General features: G+C 38.8%; 3 protein-coding genes and 1 non-coding gene across 4 annotated transcripts; 2 read left to right on the plus strand and 2 right to left on the minus strand.

The window, feature by feature from the left end:
* The first annotated feature begins 1,203 nt into the window (after positions 1-1,203).
* On the plus strand, positions 1,204-3,639 carry LOC146473344 (uncharacterized). The gene has a single exon (XM_085118671.1). The coding sequence runs from the start codon at positions 1,393-1,395 to the stop codon at positions 2,371-2,373; it is 981 nt and encodes a 326-aa protein (XP_084974797.1). The 5' UTR covers positions 1,204-1,392; the 3' UTR covers positions 2,374-3,639.
* Positions 3,640-4,849: 1,210 nt separating this feature from the next.
* LOC146473345 (DNA-directed RNA polymerase II subunit RPB9-like) lies at positions 4,850-13,395 on the plus strand. Its single transcript, XM_085118579.1, has 6 exons — positions 4,850-4,989; positions 5,119-5,173; positions 6,328-6,401; positions 8,102-8,176; positions 9,969-10,020; positions 12,110-13,395. Exons 1-6 carry the CDS (start codon positions 4,925-4,927, stop codon positions 12,167-12,169), a joined length of 381 nt encoding a protein of 126 aa, XP_084974705.1. The 5' UTR covers positions 4,850-4,924; the 3' UTR covers positions 12,170-13,395.
* On the minus strand, positions 13,120-17,316 carry LOC146473346 (carbohydrate sulfotransferase 6-like). Its single transcript, XM_085118576.1, has one exon. The coding sequence runs from the start codon at positions 15,887-15,889 to the stop codon at positions 14,660-14,662; it is 1,230 nt and encodes a 409-aa protein (XP_084974702.1). The 5' UTR covers positions 15,890-17,316; the 3' UTR covers positions 13,120-14,659.
* Trnag-gcc (transfer RNA glycine (anticodon GCC)) lies at positions 13,923-13,995 on the minus strand. Its single transcript has one exon. It is a non-coding gene; the product is annotated as a tRNA-Gly (tRNA).
* Positions 17,317-17,613: the final 297 nt, after the last annotated feature.

Consider the following 17,613-nt stretch of genomic DNA (forward strand, 5'->3'; position numbering starts at 1 on the left):
CAATGGCCTTCTAAATGAAAAGCTCCATGGGTGAGATTCATACTCTACAATATCCTGAAATGTAGATTCGTGGGCCTACGTTCTAATGATTCAAGCGTGTCCCTATGAGCTCCAATTTAGTCATCTGTTTTGAGCTCTCTGTTGGTCGTTTTCCAGTTACTGCTGGGAGACCACTGACTTTTTCATGACGATCTTTATGTTTTTATTTTTTTATTTCGGTTCACAATTGAACAGAAATAAACATGCATTCATGTACACCCACTGAGCTGAAATATTTCCGGTGAATTCTTAATCGATCTAAAAAAAAAAACAGCGCTCACTTTATCTCTAGGGACAGTATCAGTTCTATCAAACATGATCAAATTATGAAATTGGCCAAACTGAAACTTGAAACGAAACTGTATGTGATAAATTTCGCAAGTTAGAGATTTAGAATTTTTAATTTTAACGACATCATTATCAAGGCAAAAGTGACTGTTTCTTCGTGGCTTGGCATGTTTAAACCTTGAAATTTTTAAACTTCGGTTCTTAATTGAGAGACTGATGTTTGTAACTGTTCATATAGTGAACATTCGTTTTTTGAGTTCTTCGGCCAGATAAAGACGTGGGTTAAAAATTTTCAGTTCACTGCATCCTTTAAAGTTATTATCGAGCTGCAGGTGCAAGGATAACAAATAGCTTTTAGAAAGCTGAATACTACGACAGTGGACGTTGATTAGGGTAAGAAACAAAGCCTCAATTTAAAATACTGTCTAATGGCTTTCAATTAAGTGGCTCAACTTTAGGATTATACCACGCAAAGACTCACCAAGGTATCTACTGAAAATTAGATTGCATGACAGACTTATCTTGAAACTTCTGTCATACCAATCCTATCTTTCTACTCAACAACTATATATTTTTCCTGTCACCGCTAGCTTGGGCTTCTGTCATCGACAAATGAAGTGCTGGCCTTAACTGTATCATAGCATGCATACAACATCTAGCAGTTTTAAGAAAAAAGCTTTACGTAAATTAAAACTATAATTTCCATTCTAGGAAATATTTTCGATTGGTTTTTAATTTCACCGGCCACATTTAATTTCCTAAATTTGTAGAAACCAATCACCATAAAGCATGAATATTAATACAATGTATTAATGTTGATGTTGGACTAATGAACAGACTTACAAGTGTCAGCCTTAGTACACACATGTGAATATGTAAACAATCAGCGACTTTTCTAGAGGTTTATATAAGGTTTTTCGTTCAGTTATATTTTGAAAAAGAGATCGTTTGCTGCATTTCAGAATTAAGAGCAGAAAACGAAGCTGTCATACACAATCCTTCAATTCGAAACAGTGAGTCAGAACAAAATCCTTTTCGAACAACCTTAAAACCAACCAAAGCCGGATGGATTCGAACTCTACAAAACATCTTTTGCCTTCGAATAAAACAAGTGATTCGCCTCCTAGAAGCTGGGTCGAGCCTTCGCCAAACTGGCTTGAGGCAATCAAAGAATGGAAATGGTTGTGGCAAGTTCATACTTATGGTTTTGGAACGATCTTCACCTTAATCGCATTCTTCGGGTTGGTATGCCTCCTCGTTGGTCGTAAAACCATCTTCACCAGACAAAGAGTTCACATTGCATTTATGAACAATTCCTTAATCACAACAGGATTTATCCGAGCGCTAATCCTGTTTTGGGATCCATATGCGTCCAGTGCAGACACCTCTGATTCCCAGCTTCTCTTCTGCATCATTTCCTGGGGAATAGCCACAGCCTGTATCACTGCAAGCTTCAGCATCATGCTTCTAATTTTCCTAGAGACGACAAAAACCTCCCTGGGTCCTGCGCGCCTTAAAAACCTGCCATTCTTGCTGTCAATGACTTTAACAAATGTCATCTACTTGTTGGTGTCAGATTTAGTCGTATGGTTTCACCCTGAAGCCAAAGTGATGATCTTTGTATGTCAGTTCACATTCGCAACGTGGGGACTAGCTATCTCGATCGGTTACTTTATTGCAGGGATGAGAATGTGGCGCAATTTGAAATCTTCACTTGGCGAAACCTTCTTTAGCCGAACATTAAAGAGAGACTCTAAACGCCGGAAGCGTTTATTTGTTCTGATGTGCTCAGCATCCTGCTTTGGAATTGCCAAGTTTTCTCTGTCGCTGTATGCTGCTGTTGGAGAATATGGTGTTTTTGCGGACATCGGTTACGTCAAAGGCTGGCCTTGGTTTGTAGTTCAATCGTTGTTAAGGATTTTAGAAACACTTATTTGTATTTTTATTTTCCTTATTGCCTTTAAAAATCTGAAGAGTGTTAATGCAACTGACAATGATTCTACTCCAAGAATTTCTCTTCCTGGAGCTGTAATGGTATCAAATTAGTTACTCGTTTCCAGCGCGGGAACAACTGAAAGCTACCTAAGGCGAATAAAGTGTTGCGCGTAGAAGACAGCACGTATATATAACACCCTAAACTGATCAACTTCATGAAAGGGTTGGACTAAATTAAAGGAAAATTAACTACAGCCATTAACTTTAATATAACTAAGACAGATAATTTTAAGTCGGAAACTATACTATTTAACAATTTCCCGCAAAAGCTTTCGTGCAGTCCAGTGTGATCGCTAAGATGATGTGATAATTGTTAGCTTGGGCGTGTTCGGCTGACCATAGCGTATGCCGCAGCCCCCAACTAAGCTACTTTTAAAGGACTTTTCAAGCGCTACTCACAAATATGAATATACTAGCATCCTACATTGTGACAGGTGCCGGGACAATTTAACTAGTGCTCCTGAGAAAGGCTATTAACTCGGTCACTTGGAAAAAACGTTCCTTCTCTTAGATGAGAGAAATGAAACAAGTTTGTAAAATTTAATTTCAACAGCATTTTTTTAATTTCCTGTGTATTCGCTGATAAAAAATGTTGTCTCATAAATCAGCTAAACTAAGTAAAAAATTCTGTCTAATTTGTTTGGCATGTGGCTTCTTCCCATAGATCTTATCCGTGGTAATTCTTAGTAATTGCCTAATTCATTAAAGCAAATACTCGTACGTGAAAATATAAAATAATTAGTTCGGCTTGAACGTCAAAAGGCGCCGCATAAATTCGCTGGAAGGCAATGAATTAATTTTTGAAATAGTCATGTGCACAAAAAACATTTTATTTAGTCTTCACTCGATAATGCCAGCCCGTAAAAACGAAAAAGGGATTGATATTTTTACATAGTTAAATAATTCTCATTGGAAGTAAAATTATCACCATGTTAAGTATAAAATAAAAATGACTTGGTCGCTGAGAAACATTTATATTTACAAATATCAACACTTTTTTTTAACTCTGTACATTAAAGCTATCGCTTTCGTCTCAACACTCAGTACACGCAAACTGCACCCTGCCAAAAAAATGCATCCCGGATTCGAATAAAGCCACTGTAAAATACCTTATAGCTGAAGATTACTATGAAGTTCACGAAAAACGGAACCCCACCATGCCACAACTTAGAGAAACGGAGCTCAGCTTTAATGAGCCGATCGCTGAGTAGTTGGTTTGAAAACCAGCTGTCGCTGTCTACACATTAACCCATTCGGCAAGCTCATAAACTGTTCTATTCATATTTATTCATTCAACGATAATGAAACGTTTTAGTCTTTAACAGCTGAAAAAACTCTGCAAAGTAATTCCCTGCATACAGATGAACTATTATTATTATTATAACTAAAAATGAAAGAAATAAAATAAAATATCCCTGCATACTATCCTTGCATTTGGATTTTTACTATCCCTAAAATTGAAAGAGAACTTGTAAGAAGTCTAATCTTTGCACTATTTACAGAAGGACTGTTGGCAACAAGACGGACTCTTGTCGGCAACTATTTCCAAAATATCAAAACATAATTTACGAGCGATAGTCTGGGACGTCGGTCTGGTTTACATGTACGACGCAAGCATAAGCATATGCGATAAGCATAAGCATAAGGTGACATACGCAAGCGCAGAAGCATATAAAGATGTGGGACAAGATGTGGCAGAATCGCGCTGGACTGCCTTTTGGCGCGAGATTTGATTCCAACATGGCGGACTAGAATGTACGCTGACACTCCTTGTCACTGTTTTTCAGTTTCCTTTTCTTGTGCTTGTGTCGTCCCGGTTTACACGTACGACGCAACGACGCAAGCACAAGCACTTGAGCACAAGAGAATGGAAATCGTTCCATTCTCTTCTGCTTGTGCTTGTGCTTGCGTCGTGGCGTCGTACGTGTAAACCGGGACGACGCAAGCATAAGCACAAGCGCAAGCACAAGGCGCTTATGCTTGCGTCGTCCAGGTTTAAACGTAGGTTTCTTGTGCTTCTGCTTAATTTGTGCTTATGCTTGTGCTTGCGTCGTATGTGTAAACCAGGCTTAATTATATGAACTAACGTCAGTTGTTGAACTCTCAAAATCAAAATGGCAGGGTAAGTTTTGTCATTCAATAAGGGTAACAATTTTTTTGTGCCGGACGATCGAAAACTAGCCGGGATCGACGCTTTCCATTCGGCCAAACGTTCTGTTTTTATATAACCAAATTTCTTTTTGTAATCGATTCCTCACCCGGAATTTCTGGAATCTGTTTGGTCGAAAACGCCCAACGAAATTGCCGATCACCTGGGATTTTCCCGATACAGCCTTTGGATTTGTCCTTTCATTTAAAACTTCCTCCTAAACTAAATAAATAAATAAATAAATAAATAAATAAATAAATAAATAAATAAATAAATAAATAAATATAAATGAAACGAATATTTTTCCCGACTCGCCATGAACTCGCAAAATCATTTACCAGCGGTCTTATTATGGCTAGTTTCCAGTCTCCTTTGAGTCGTCGCCATTTTGATTTGGTAAAAAAAAGCGTTTACGATCAGCAAAAAATCACCCACTCTTAAATCTTTTGGAACATGAACACCAGAGGTCGTTCAGACGATGGTCCGGGCTTTGTTGGCATCAAATTTTGCCAGGAGTGGTAAGTTCGTGTTGTAAAACTGAAGTTTATGTGTGAAGACATCATGGTTATATTACTATACATTTTGTCAATCGCGATCGTTGTTGACTTTGTCGCTGAATTGTAACCTGTTTACCCTTTCTACTGCAGTAACAATATGTTGTACCCTAAAGAAGACAAAGACAACAAGATTTTACTATATGCAGTAAGTTAAATCAGTTAAAGTTGTAATTTTATTAACAAAATAATAGTGGTTCCAGTATTCAGTAATTTATAAGCTTGCAGTTCGTGCACGTGCACACATTATTAGACCAGATTAATCTGGCAACTATACTGAAAAACAATCATATCCACCTAAACTTCAGAACTTATTGTGGTAATATGAATGTTCAGATCATTGTATTACTAGATAGCTAGAATACTGTAGTAGTCATATAAATGGTGTATATGAGGAAGTTCACTTCTAGTTTTAAATCAGTGTCAGAATCACACCTTCCATACTGCCCTTACTATGCCTGGTTATATATTACTGGTAATTAGTTCAGAGAACAGGTCAACTTTTTAAGTTGTGGGCTGACAAGGAGACTGGTTCTTTAACCCATTATACACCAGCCGTTTCCAGAGGTTTTCCAAAACTTCAGCAAAACTGGCAAACGGTTATTTCCTACCCCATGTGCAGTAAAAATACATAACTTACAGGGCCAAAAAAAAACCCAACAACACCCATTTGGTCTGAGATAGTTAAAATTACTTATTATGGAATAAAATAAAGATATACGCACAGCCCCATACATAATATTACGGGTATATTGTATTTCGTTGTAATAAGTGTGAATAAAATTGAATTAAATTGAATTGAATTGTATATGCAACACTGTCAAACTAACCCTTTTCCACAAATAGTGAGAGTGAACAGGGAAAGAGTTTAGCCAGTGTTCAGAGTATGGTAGAGACCAATGAGATCTTGCATGTGTGGAGGCATTTTTTGATAGAAATAATAAGAAGCCTTTCCTGAAACTCAGCTGTGCACCTGCCAATTGCTCTTTAGACTGGAGTTTGGGTCAGAAAATGTATACATAATTCATAGATGGGATTCTGCAGAAGTCTTGACATAAGCTGTATTTCTTTGAACTCATCAAAGAATGGTGATGATGATGACAGTGACAAGGATAATGATAATGATAATAGATTATTGGACCTTCATGTGGTGTTAACTAATAACTGTACAGAAATGGTACTCCTGTCAAACAGGACTTGGTGTAATAATATTATTAGGGATGGTGACTGCAGCATAATTCATTGTGTCATGATCAATGAATTCTCTTACATTTAAACTCACATCTACCTTGTATTATTTAGTGCAGAAACTGTGACTATCAGCAAGAAGCAGATAACAGCTGCATCTATGTCAACAAGATCACTCATGAAGTCAAGTAAGTGCTTTAATAACTGTTAGGTTAATGTCTAACAGAAATGGAAAAAAAGTCACCTTTTAAGTGTCAATGTACAATGGAACCTTGATTTAACGAAGTGTCTAGGGATTAAGGAAATTGGTTTGTTATATTGAGGGCTTGTTATATCGAGGTTCCGTTCCATTCATTTTAAAAGGCTGGGCTGGAGAGTATCGTTAGTTATACCATGGGCTTTGTTATATGGGGCTTTGTTAAATCAAGGTTCCACTGTATTTAGCACAAAGCACTAGATGTACATGTAATTGGGAACACCCCCCCCCCTTCCCAGACTGAATTGGAATTTGGATAATGTTGGTTTGTGAAGAGAGGGAAAACTGGAGTACACAGACAAAAACCTCTTGGAGCAAGGATGAGAACCAAAAACAAAAACAATATGCACTTAAAATGATTTGATAAAACATCTCTAAGGATTGCCTGGTCAAAGTAATGTATTTTATGGTAGTGGAGTGATTCAAGTTTTGAAAACTTGGGAATGTCACTTATTTGAGGAATACAATATATTATCATCTGAAATACCCCAATTGATCAGTTGTAGGTGAGCAAATTTTTTTGATGGATTATGTCCTTTTCAAGAAGAAAAAAAGTTGCAGCCCTGAAAAAAGAAGTCATGAATTCTAATGTTTTTTTTTTTTATCATTATTAATACATGGGGTTGTCGTCCACGGTGCCGATAAAGATGGCGACTCGTACATTAAGCCATAATGCTTAGCGTACAAAAACCCTAAAAACAATTATAAAAATGCACAGAAAAGTTCTAAAAACTTCACACCTAGCATATGCAATGTGGTTAGTACAGGCTGGGATGAATGTCACAAAACATTTGGCTTTCTATGTGCCTATTGGCTGTGTTAGGATCGAAAGGTATTGGGGTAAAATGTACAGCCGCTATCTTTTTCCATACAGTGGATTATGTCTTTAGCCACATTTCCATTGATCTTCACACTCTTGCTGCTTTGTGAGTATTTATGAACCTACAAACATCAAGATCACCTGTAAGATCAAGGTTATTTCAAGGACATTCAGACGGAACAGATGCTACGGCTTACCAACAGCCTTTAAATGTAATTTAGGCAAGGTTAAAGTCATCACAATGCCAGGCAGCAATGGCCTATTGCCGTGGCTCAGGGGCGACCTTTGAGCTCTCTGCTGGGGGTGCTTCATCGTTTGCTTTGCATTTGCTTGCGTGCTGGCCTGTGAGAAAGGTCATTTTGCTTGCTTTATTTTCAAGCCTTTTTCCCTCTCCACCCTCCCTTTGGTAAGTATCAGGTGTAGTGAGTATTTCACTGATTGGGTTCAATGTGTCGGTATCTTTGGTGGCGGTCACTTGCAGGGTTGCTATCAGGATACCTCCTTCCCCTGTCTGATTGCTGCTCTACCAACCTTTTAGGCACCAGCCCCCACTTTAGACTTATGTCCAGAAATGCACCTAACCCTGAATTTGGGTACTTCATATAAAGCATGCCTTTTTGTCGTTTTTATATGACTTCACGTTTGACAGAATTATGTGTGTTTCAGTGAGAATTAAGGTGAGGGGACACCTAGTGATGTCTATCATATAGTTCATGAATCTCATTAGCGTGCATTTCTGGACATATCTCCCAGCCCCCAGCTCATCTATTGTTGATGAGTTGAATGACAGATCTAAATACTTCTATTGACAGTGAACTGACACAGATTGTCACAGATGTCATAGCCGACCCAACATTACCAAGAACAGAAGATCATGAATGTCCCAAGTAAGTTTGATAGGTTTCTGTAATGGCTTATTTATCAACATAACATAACATAACACATATAGCATACAACTTTAGTTTAAAAATTAATGCTGGCCACAAACAACTGCATGAATTTGTACAAGCTGGTTTCCATGTGGGGGATTTATAAAATAATGCACAAAACAAACAGATACCGCTACTGCAAATTAAAGAATACGATGGCATTAAATTACACCACAAAATAATGGAGACTGCTGCAATACACTAAATCACATTAAGTTTCATGGACTAGTTTTGAGAATACTGAGCATAACCCTGCATCAGATTAAGGCTGTCTCCCTGTGGAATTCACTGAACCATTCGGCAAGCTTGGCCTCCTTTTTACAGTCAATCTATGTCATGCGTGACCAGTATTTTTGAAATTTGAACGGAGTTTTGAAATTTACATGTCACTTTTGAACATCGCCGTAGAGATTTCAGAGTTCCTGTAGAAATTACCCTAGCTTGTTGATGGTACATGTATTAAGGTAGCTTACTACACATTTTGTACGACGCAAGCTTGATACGCGCGCTCTCCCAAAATGAAAGCATCACACGCGTACACTGAAAGTAATGTGAGCCAGCTCAGGAAATCCCACAAGCACGCAAGCACAAACTTAAAACAAAATGGCAGCTCTCCAAAAAAAGTTTCCCCATATTTTGGGTAGGTTCCAGAAGTGTGCTAAAAGTAGCTAAATTGTGTTTGGGTTTGAAAACTGAAAAAACGTGTTTTCTAATGGTTTTTGGTCCTTAACAGCCTTGATGCCTTTGCAGAGCTGTGATTTTGCGGAAAATGCCTGAACACGAAGGCAGTATGCGCTCACCATTTGGAGCCCACGTGCGCGCGCTGCAACCTGGGTTTTCCCTGACACAAGCATGCACAAATATTATGGCTCTTTCACCCTAGGTTGCGAAAACCATTTTTTCTTGCTTAATTTTGCCAAATCTAGCCGTACAACTTACATTCAAATTTTTGCTGTTGACAGAAAACACTAAAATGGAAAAGTGAACATTTTTTTAAGAAAATCTGTCAGAAAGACTTTTAGGAATTTTCAAAAAAGGCCAAACTTCCCAATTTTGTCATTTGCCAAATTTCTATCTGACAGAATTTCGCGTTCTTCCCCGTAAATATGCCCACTTTCCAAATCCTGAAATTTTGAAGTGGGGTCGTACGGCTAGATTTAGAGTCAGACAACTCTAAAAGGTGTAGTTCCCAGGCCCCTACTTCAGACTCATTCTAGTGTATTGCACACTTTTTGAGCATTTCAGATTTTATTTCTGACTCAACATTATCTCTATTGTATTTATTGTGCTAAAAACTCTCCAAGGCAACTCCTGTTAGCGTTTTTTTTTAAAGTTTGATTCAAAGCCTTCTTTCACCCCAGAAAACTGTAGTAAGCTACCTTAAGCTATGGATTTTTCTGAAGTTACATTACAGCATTAAGCATTTCAAAAATAACAATCATTTCCCCAAGTATTTTGAATGCTTTTGTTCAGTTTATGCATCTTTTTTGGAAAGATTTCTCAAGATTCCACTCAAATTGTGGACATTACAAAAAAAGGAATTCCAATGTTCATTTCATTCTTAGAATATATGGTCACCTGTGATGTAGACTGACTGTAAAATTGTTCCAGATAATAGCACCACTATTTTTAAAACTACTACTATTGAGAAATAGCCCCAATTTCGCATCCACCCAGCAATTTCTTTTTCCTAAAGTTCTCTTCATTATACACCACTCCTTAAAACAGTGTATGCATGATTTTATTTCAGATGTGGCCACAGAGAAGCAGTGTTTTTTCAGTCACAGTCCAGCAAGGCAGATGTAAGTTTATCCAAACCTGGTTACTGTTACTTCATGAAGAATACTAAAATAATTATTGCAGTCAGGAATGGACATAATACAATCTTAAGCGTGTTGAACTCTGACTTGAATTAAAAAAATTAATGTTAAAACACAACGTTTATCAAGAACTTACGTTGTGTTTTAATGTTTTTCAAGTCAGAGTCCGACAAAATTAAGATTGTACTATGGTTACTTCATGTAGTTTAATATATTAAATGGTGGCACATGACTGAGTGATCTCGTTCCTAGCCTGTGTGAAACTTAACGGGTATTTAATTGTAATGTGACAGCAAAGACTTGGCACAGGCCAGCAATCCCACCAGCTATGCAGACTATCTTCTCCAACTTTCTCTGACATGTAACAGTATCAACACATTTTCAAACATACAAGGGATGAGAATTTAGATTATCATCAACAAGGGAAATTATATTGTTTTGATGTTCCACCAAATTGTAGCGACCAGCATCTAATTTCTCGTAATAACAAGTACTTAACTTGTGAAAACCTTACATCTAGGCAATATCCCCTTATTCCCTCTTAATACAACTAAATACCTCCACTATCTATAAATCAGACTGTTCACAGTCCCCCTATTATTCCGTGGGATTCTCGAGACTGGTACGCTTCGATGGAACCGCTGTCATCTTGGTTTGTAAAAGCGAGCGCGCTCTGGGGAGAGTGTCTAAACTACCGAGGGGAGCGGGAGTGGGTGTTAGTATAGTGGGGAGGGGAAGTGAAACTAACACCCACTCCCGCTCCCCTCGGTAGTTTAGACACTCTCCCCAGATCACACTCGCTTTTATAAACCAAGATGGCGGCAGTTCCATCGAAGCGTACCAGTCTCGAGAATCCCACGGAAAAATAGGGGGACTGTGAACAGTTTATTTATAAATGCATCCAGCTCTTACATTAAGACCCTTTTGACCCCCCATAATCAAAATTAGCAATTACCCATGGGATCCCCCACTCCTCCAAATAAGCAATTACCCCAGGGATCCCCCAACCCCTCCAAATAAGGAGACACCTGGCCCAGATGTTTCATGAAGAGCGAGCATCCAGATGTGTTTGTAATATTTAACAAATCGACGGCAGTTTTCTATGGTCTATACTCTCATAGACCATAAAATAACGTCAAAAAATGTTCAAAACTCAAGTGGAACCACGAGCCGCAGGCGAGTGGTTTCACTGCCAAGTTTTGGACATTTTTTGGCGTCATTTTATGGTCTATAAGAGTATAGACCATAGAAAACTGCCGTCGATTTGTTTTTTACAATAACATGGAAAAAGTACGAGTGGAATTGACAATTTTTTTTTTGTTGAGAAAGCGCGCGCATTACATCTGACGTCATTTTTATTGTCTGTACTCTTATAGACAATAGCTATGAGCCAATCAGCGCGCGGGAATTTGGACAGTTATTGTAAAAAAGTATGTTGTACACCTGATTTCTGTCAACTTCGAAGCAAGATCTCCTGACTGATAAACAGACACTCCAAAATGTGCTAAGGCAGTGCCTGGACCCTCATACCACACCATACCTTACCAAACATGTACAATACCGTACTGTACCTTAACTTTTATTTATAGAAGATGAGTGAATTTCAATAACACTTTGCATGTTCTTCTCACTCAACTGTCCCTGATTGACAAAAGAGACTGCTTAAGAGTCATGTAATCATTAAACGCCAAGAATTGTTGTAAGCGGTTTTCAATTGAATTATGAATTTTGAATCATGAGTTATTTCGCGTGTTTTTCATCAGTGATCATTGGTAACAACAGCATTAATAATGCTGAATAACAACGGCAACTCACATCACATTCTCAACCAATCCCAATCAGAAGTAAAACCTAAATCAATTGTGATTGGCTCGCACGCGTTTTCCCGCGCTTGACTTCATTGACTTCTATTTGCTTCCATCCTCGTTCCCAGGATTTTCCTCTGATTGGTTCGCTGTATTGTTTACATCTGTTGTGATTGGTCAGAGTGATTACTATGGTTTTGGTTTCAGGACACAGCCTGAACTGCATACAAATCTAATGCAAATGTTGTTTTGTTGTGTTTTGGCAGCAAATGAGACTGTACTATGTGTGTACGGCAGTAAACTGTGGCAACCGATGGACTGAGTGAATCTTGAAAGACACGACTTAAAGTTATCTCAGCGGACACCATGGAGCTGATTCAACTTCCTGCGACGAGTTCCCGTAAAGAGAGAGACATATAAACGTCATAAGTGTTACCGTATTTCTGCCATTCAAATTCATTTTACACCGGCCCCAGTTGTTCAAAACACGTTTAGTGTGTCAACTTTGCTTCCAGTTTAATTACTAATCGCTGAAAATATTTCCAAAAGATTTTTGTCCTTCAGTTTTGAACTATATTTTTCTTTACAATTAGCTTGCAGTTGGACTGCGAGGAGTCGTACATTTTTCATAATAGCGCGCACAAAGTTACGGTACAATTATGCAAGTTAGAAAAGTGAACGAGGAGGGATTGGGGAGAGGGAGGAAAATGTACTTTTTTCTTCCTTCCCTTCGCGCCCGCATTTCTCGCGGCTTTGACGATCGCTACATCCATCACGCTCGCTACAGAACAAAAAAGTGATTGCTTGTAGCTTACAATTAGCTTTTAAAAACATTTACATGTACAACCAGCGAGAAGAAAACCTCGGTCATATTTTAATAATGGATTAGCGTTAATCGACTTTCGAACAACCGGGCCGGCGTGAACTCAACTTTTCGGTTCACATTTCTCATCGTCACGGCACTTACTCTCTCGGATCATGCAGGAAAAAACTGCGCACTGAAATCCTCGTCAAATACGAACTCGTCGTTTCGCTAAATCAAGTGATTTATAGTGAGCAAGAAGAAGGTAGTTAGAGTTATTTCACTCGTTTTTGTTTTGTATTTTTTTTTTTTTGTTATATAGACACGAGTGTTTTACTGGAAAATACACAACTCATAAAATTCATACGAAACTACATTCGGGACGACGTCATTTCCCGCTTTTTTCACGGTTGTTTATGCAAACTGTCCGTGAAAAATGGCGAGCGATAGATTTGTCTATGTAATAAAAAGAAAATTACACGGTGGCTTAAAGATATGAATTTTATTTTCTCGTGTTAAAAACAATACTTTACTTACTCGCTGCGCTCGTTCGTAAAGTATTGTTTTTAACACTCGAAAATAGAATTCATATCTTCGCGCTATATAATGACTTATCAAGCTGTAGCAATAATCATAGATCACATTGAAATCAATTATCTTATGCAGTCTTTGTCCATTATGTTTACATGTAAAATATTCAACATTATTTAAGATATAATTTTAACTGTTATATAAATGTTTTAAAAATTCGAGCTGCCTCATCGGTCACCTCACATACGGTTCGACGTGAAAACTTGTTCGCTTTCATTTTCTTGTGATTACTTTTTAAGTTTGCGGATTTTTTCCCTATGGCCCACGAGAGAAAAATGACAAAAATAAAACTTTCATGAAAACGTTATTTCCAATGACTCTAAAAATTTCCATGACAGTGCCACTCAAGGATCGAATAGAAATCATTTTATTCAAGCAACCGAGTTATTGCGATCTGTTCAGCCCAAGACCATTTTCTTAATTCTCATTGGATCCTTCAGTAAGTTTAATAAAATTTACACAACTTGTCACGTAAGACAGGAAAAGTTCGAAAAACGTTTGCTTGTTCGTCGTCTGGATTTCCATTCAGCAAGTGTGAAGAAACGTCAAATGCAAATATCACGCGAATATTTTATACTAAATGATTGTAAATGTATTTGAACTGCGGATAAAAGATCAAATAAAAGAAAGATCCCCGCAGTTAGCACGCAACTTAGTAGTTGCGAAAAGAAAGCCTGAAAAACTTCAGGCTTGAACGGGATTCGAACCTATGACCTCTGCGATGGCGGTGCAGTGCTCTACCAACTGAGCTATCAAGCCAACTGGGAGCTGGTCATATTGTGAGTTCGTGATATAGCCGTGAAGGGTGAATAAATAAATGTAAATATATGAAACATATATTTGGAACTGCGGATGAAAGATCAAATATGTAGAAGAAAGATCCTCGCAGTTAGTACGCGACTTAAATAGTTACGAAAACAAAGCTTGAAAAAAATAATACTTTATACTGTTCAGCAGTAGCCAAACTGACCTGACAAGCTACATGTGTGACGAAACGACGAAAACACAAAGGCATTTTTTTTGTTTGTTAATTTTCCTCGTTGAAAGCTACAGGTGCCGTGCGACGCAATGACGCCAGCAAGAGGAAGTAGAAATCGCTCTATTTAATGTGCTTGTGCTCATGCCAGCGTTTTCTGTGTAAACCGGGATTCAGTTATGACTTACTGAAATCGCCAAATTTTAAAACCCTCCAAAATATGTTAGCCTTTCTAGATCCCACAAACTGCGAAGCCGCCTATCTGCAAAAATTTCAAACTTCAAGTTATTCGCCAATGAGTTAGTTATTCTCAGTTCCAGCTGCCACTTTCTTTAGCATCATTTTCGTGCGATGAATGTTCAGCTTCGCTTTTAAACCGTTGTGAAGAACAAGAACACCAGTTCCCTTTACGATCATTGTGTCACTTTCGTTATCGTTCTAATGTTTTTAAAACCAAGTTTTCGCTTCGTAGTTATTGATGAAGAGTGGAATCTTAACATCAGCAAGAAGATCGTAAGACCCATCTACAGGTCTGTAGCCCAATGTGCGCATAACGCCGCGGCAGTAGTGCTCAATAACATCAATTTCGTGTGGATGAACTTTCCATCTCCAGCGATTAGCGGCGACCCATGCGTCATCCTTGGTACAAGTCGCTTGTTCTTCTTCACACGCCCCTCTATTTTGCTGAGTTGTTTCGTTCAACCAAGCGCGCACGCTTTCCAGCAAAGATAACCCTACAAATTTGTAAAGACCTGATAGTTCACCTAATGGATTAATCGCCAGGTCTTCGTATCGTTGAAGTTTGATTCTTTGACGTATAGGATCCGGTAATTTTCTGATAAATTCCAAGTTATCTTCGGTCTCCTTGCACCGCCAGTAGCTGTATTGTCTCGTGCTCATTCTTGCAAAGTCGCCGCCTTCTCTGAAAAAACCAACGCTTCGCGAGGACGCGATAACGGCGCGAGGGTCTCTTACGAGAAAGATGACTTTGCAATCGACGTCCAGTGGTTTGCAGACAGTTAAAATAGTCTTTAAGCTGTTTTCCGGAACCCGTGGGAGGAGTACCTTGATGACCGTTAAATCGTAATTGTTTGTACACGCACCCCCTAAAGACTCGCTTGTCATGCGAGGGCAAAGCAGAGGATCCCATCGTGAATCCGTCGTTGAGTACGGGCATAAAGGAGGCGATGCAATGGCTTGACTCACGCGGGGGTGGCCGGGTTTACGGTAAAACTTCTCAATGTCCTCTAGGATCTGCGGTTGATCAAACTTGCAGCGAAATACGCTGGTCAGGAAATTTTTTGCGAGGTCCTCATAGGTAAACTTGGTGTTCAACTTTTTCAGAACCCGAGCCACGGTTTGTAATGGCTCGTACATGTAAAACACAGAAGGGTGGTGGTTGAAAATATCACCCATAAGTGTGGAGCCGGAGCGCCCATGCGATACAATGATAAGATTCTTCCTTGAGACATCTGAACGTTGCTCAAACTTCCAATCCGTGTAGAGTGACTCGTATCCTAATTCAAACCGCAGTATTTTGCGAGTGTATTGCTCAAGACCGGACGGGCCCACTATTGCAACAAGGCACGAACCAATCCAATATATTCCTGCACTGAGGCTTAACAGAAAAATGACCTTTTTTGCCAAACTTTTAAGTCTTAAACGCCTGATAGACATTTTAGTTCACTTCAAAGATCACTGCATGAGTTCGGCCACGTCTTTTAAATAATGCGTATTCAATGTCAATAACTGATCGAATTCAGTTTCTCGCGCCCATTAAAATGATGATTCATGAAAAATAACAAAGGCGAGGGGGCTGGACAGAGAAGGCACTCTTCCCGTTTCTTTCCCGCTCATAAGATATTTCCTCGCTTTTATTGTACGCCCGTGTCGCAATTTTCTTTGCATGGAACGCCAGAAACAGGTTATTGGAAATCGGACGAAAGATTGTTTCGAGTGACTGTTTGATGTGTTCACGCCATCCGCTAATCAGGCTTCCGTAGATACGGTGTCCACGGAAATTCTCTTAGTTATAAAACACGGCTGAAACAAATGAGTTTTGCTACCGGTTTCGTTTCGTCAAGTATAATTCTCCGTTGACTGTTGGATTTGTTGCGACGGTATTTGGTTTCAACCAAGAGAGTTTTTAAATAATGCTTGTAAAGCCGGAAAACATAGGGAGTGGTCGCCCAGTTTCCCGAGCCGGAGGCTCACGCTCGACTAAGAACTAACAGTTTAGATCTACACCACAATTGCATTTAAATAATTCCAAAATAGTCCTAAAATGCATTTTAAAAACCATCTACCTATCATTGGGAATTGATAAGAATTGAACGTAAGAAGAATAGTCCCAAACGTTTAAATCTATAATTGTACAAGAATTAAGAATATATAACAATTGAATGTGACAAGAATAGTCCTAAAGGTTATAATAGGCCATTTTACAGTTGTGTGCTTAGTGACTTGGCCTTGGATTGGAAGCGAGGCTGGAGGTGACCTTGTTTTGATACAAACCTCACTGCTATTCATATGTAGATCATGCTGTTCTTATGCTAACTGGTTTGCATTTACACATGAAAAACAGTGAGGTTTGTATCAAAACAAGGTCACCCCAGCCTCGCTTCCAATCCAAGGCCAGGTCACTAAACACACATCTGTAAAATGGCCTATTGTAGAAAAGCAGATAAGAGTAAATACAGTTCATGCACTGACACCCGATAAACGTTATGTAATTTTTTTAAGTTGAGAGCGAACTTGGATCCTCTCTTGGTTTCAACATAAAACAAACAAACAAAAAATCGTCTCCTTTCTCTGTTGGACCGCGATACCTGCATACTCATTATTTTACTGAGCAAATAATTATAAACACGTTAACGTGCATCACCAACTTCTCGTGGCAAGTAGGTAACAAATATCAAATACGAACGGAGAAATTTAGCTTTCTTGAATTTTTTTGGTTCGACTGAACTTTTCGCGTTCCGGGATATGCCCGAAACCCAGTGGCGAGATCGTGAATTAAATCTGAATCGAGGTAACTCCATCACATTGAAACGAATTCACTGTCCACCATGTTTTTTCTCTATAAGCCGCTGACCTATTTGTTCATTGGCTCAAGCACTTTAAATTTCCCGACAGGAACACTCTTGTGCTGACTGTTTTTTGACCAGTAGGAGCTTTCTGCCCCTTAGCTTACAAATTGATTTAAAAATTTCAACATTAATTTATTGAACTGAGCATCAGTTCCTGACAAATCACAAAGTAAAGCCGCCGTTACATGTACACGTTGAAACTTTTATCTGAAACTTGCGTGCAACGGCGCTGCGAAACAAGTTTCAGCAGGCGTTGCCGGCCGTGTAACATGGTCGTTTTCGTGAAACTTTTTCGAACTTCCGTTGCGAGAC

The sequence above is a fragment of the Pavona decussata genome, unplaced genomic scaffold, assembly GCF_977016875.1.
Source record: "Pavona decussata unplaced genomic scaffold, jaPavDecu1.1 SCAFFOLD_94, whole genome shotgun sequence".
NCBI lineage: Eukaryota > Metazoa > Cnidaria > Anthozoa > Scleractinia > Agariciidae > Pavona > Pavona decussata.

Excerpts from the sequence above, each read along its gene's own strand:
- LOC146473344 (XM_085118671.1), top strand. The coding sequence starts at position 1,393 with ATGGATTCGAACTCTACAAAACATCTTTTGCCTTCGAATAAAACAAGT.
- LOC146473345 (XM_085118579.1), top strand. The coding sequence starts at position 4,925 with ATGAACACCAGAGGTCGTTCAGACGATGGTCCGGGCTTTGTTGGCATC. Across the intron at positions 8,177-9,968 it reads GAAGATCATGAATGTCCCAA|ATGTGGCCACAGAGAAGCAG; the intron begins GTAAGTTTGATA and ends ATTTTATTTCAG. Across the intron at positions 10,021-12,109 it reads CACAGTCCAGCAAGGCAGAT|CAAATGAGACTGTACTATGT; the intron begins GTAAGTTTATCC and ends GTGTTTTGGCAG.
- LOC146473346 (XM_085118576.1), bottom strand. The coding sequence starts at position 15,889 with ATGTCTATCAGGCGTTTAAGACTTAAAAGTTTGGCAAAAAAGGTCATT.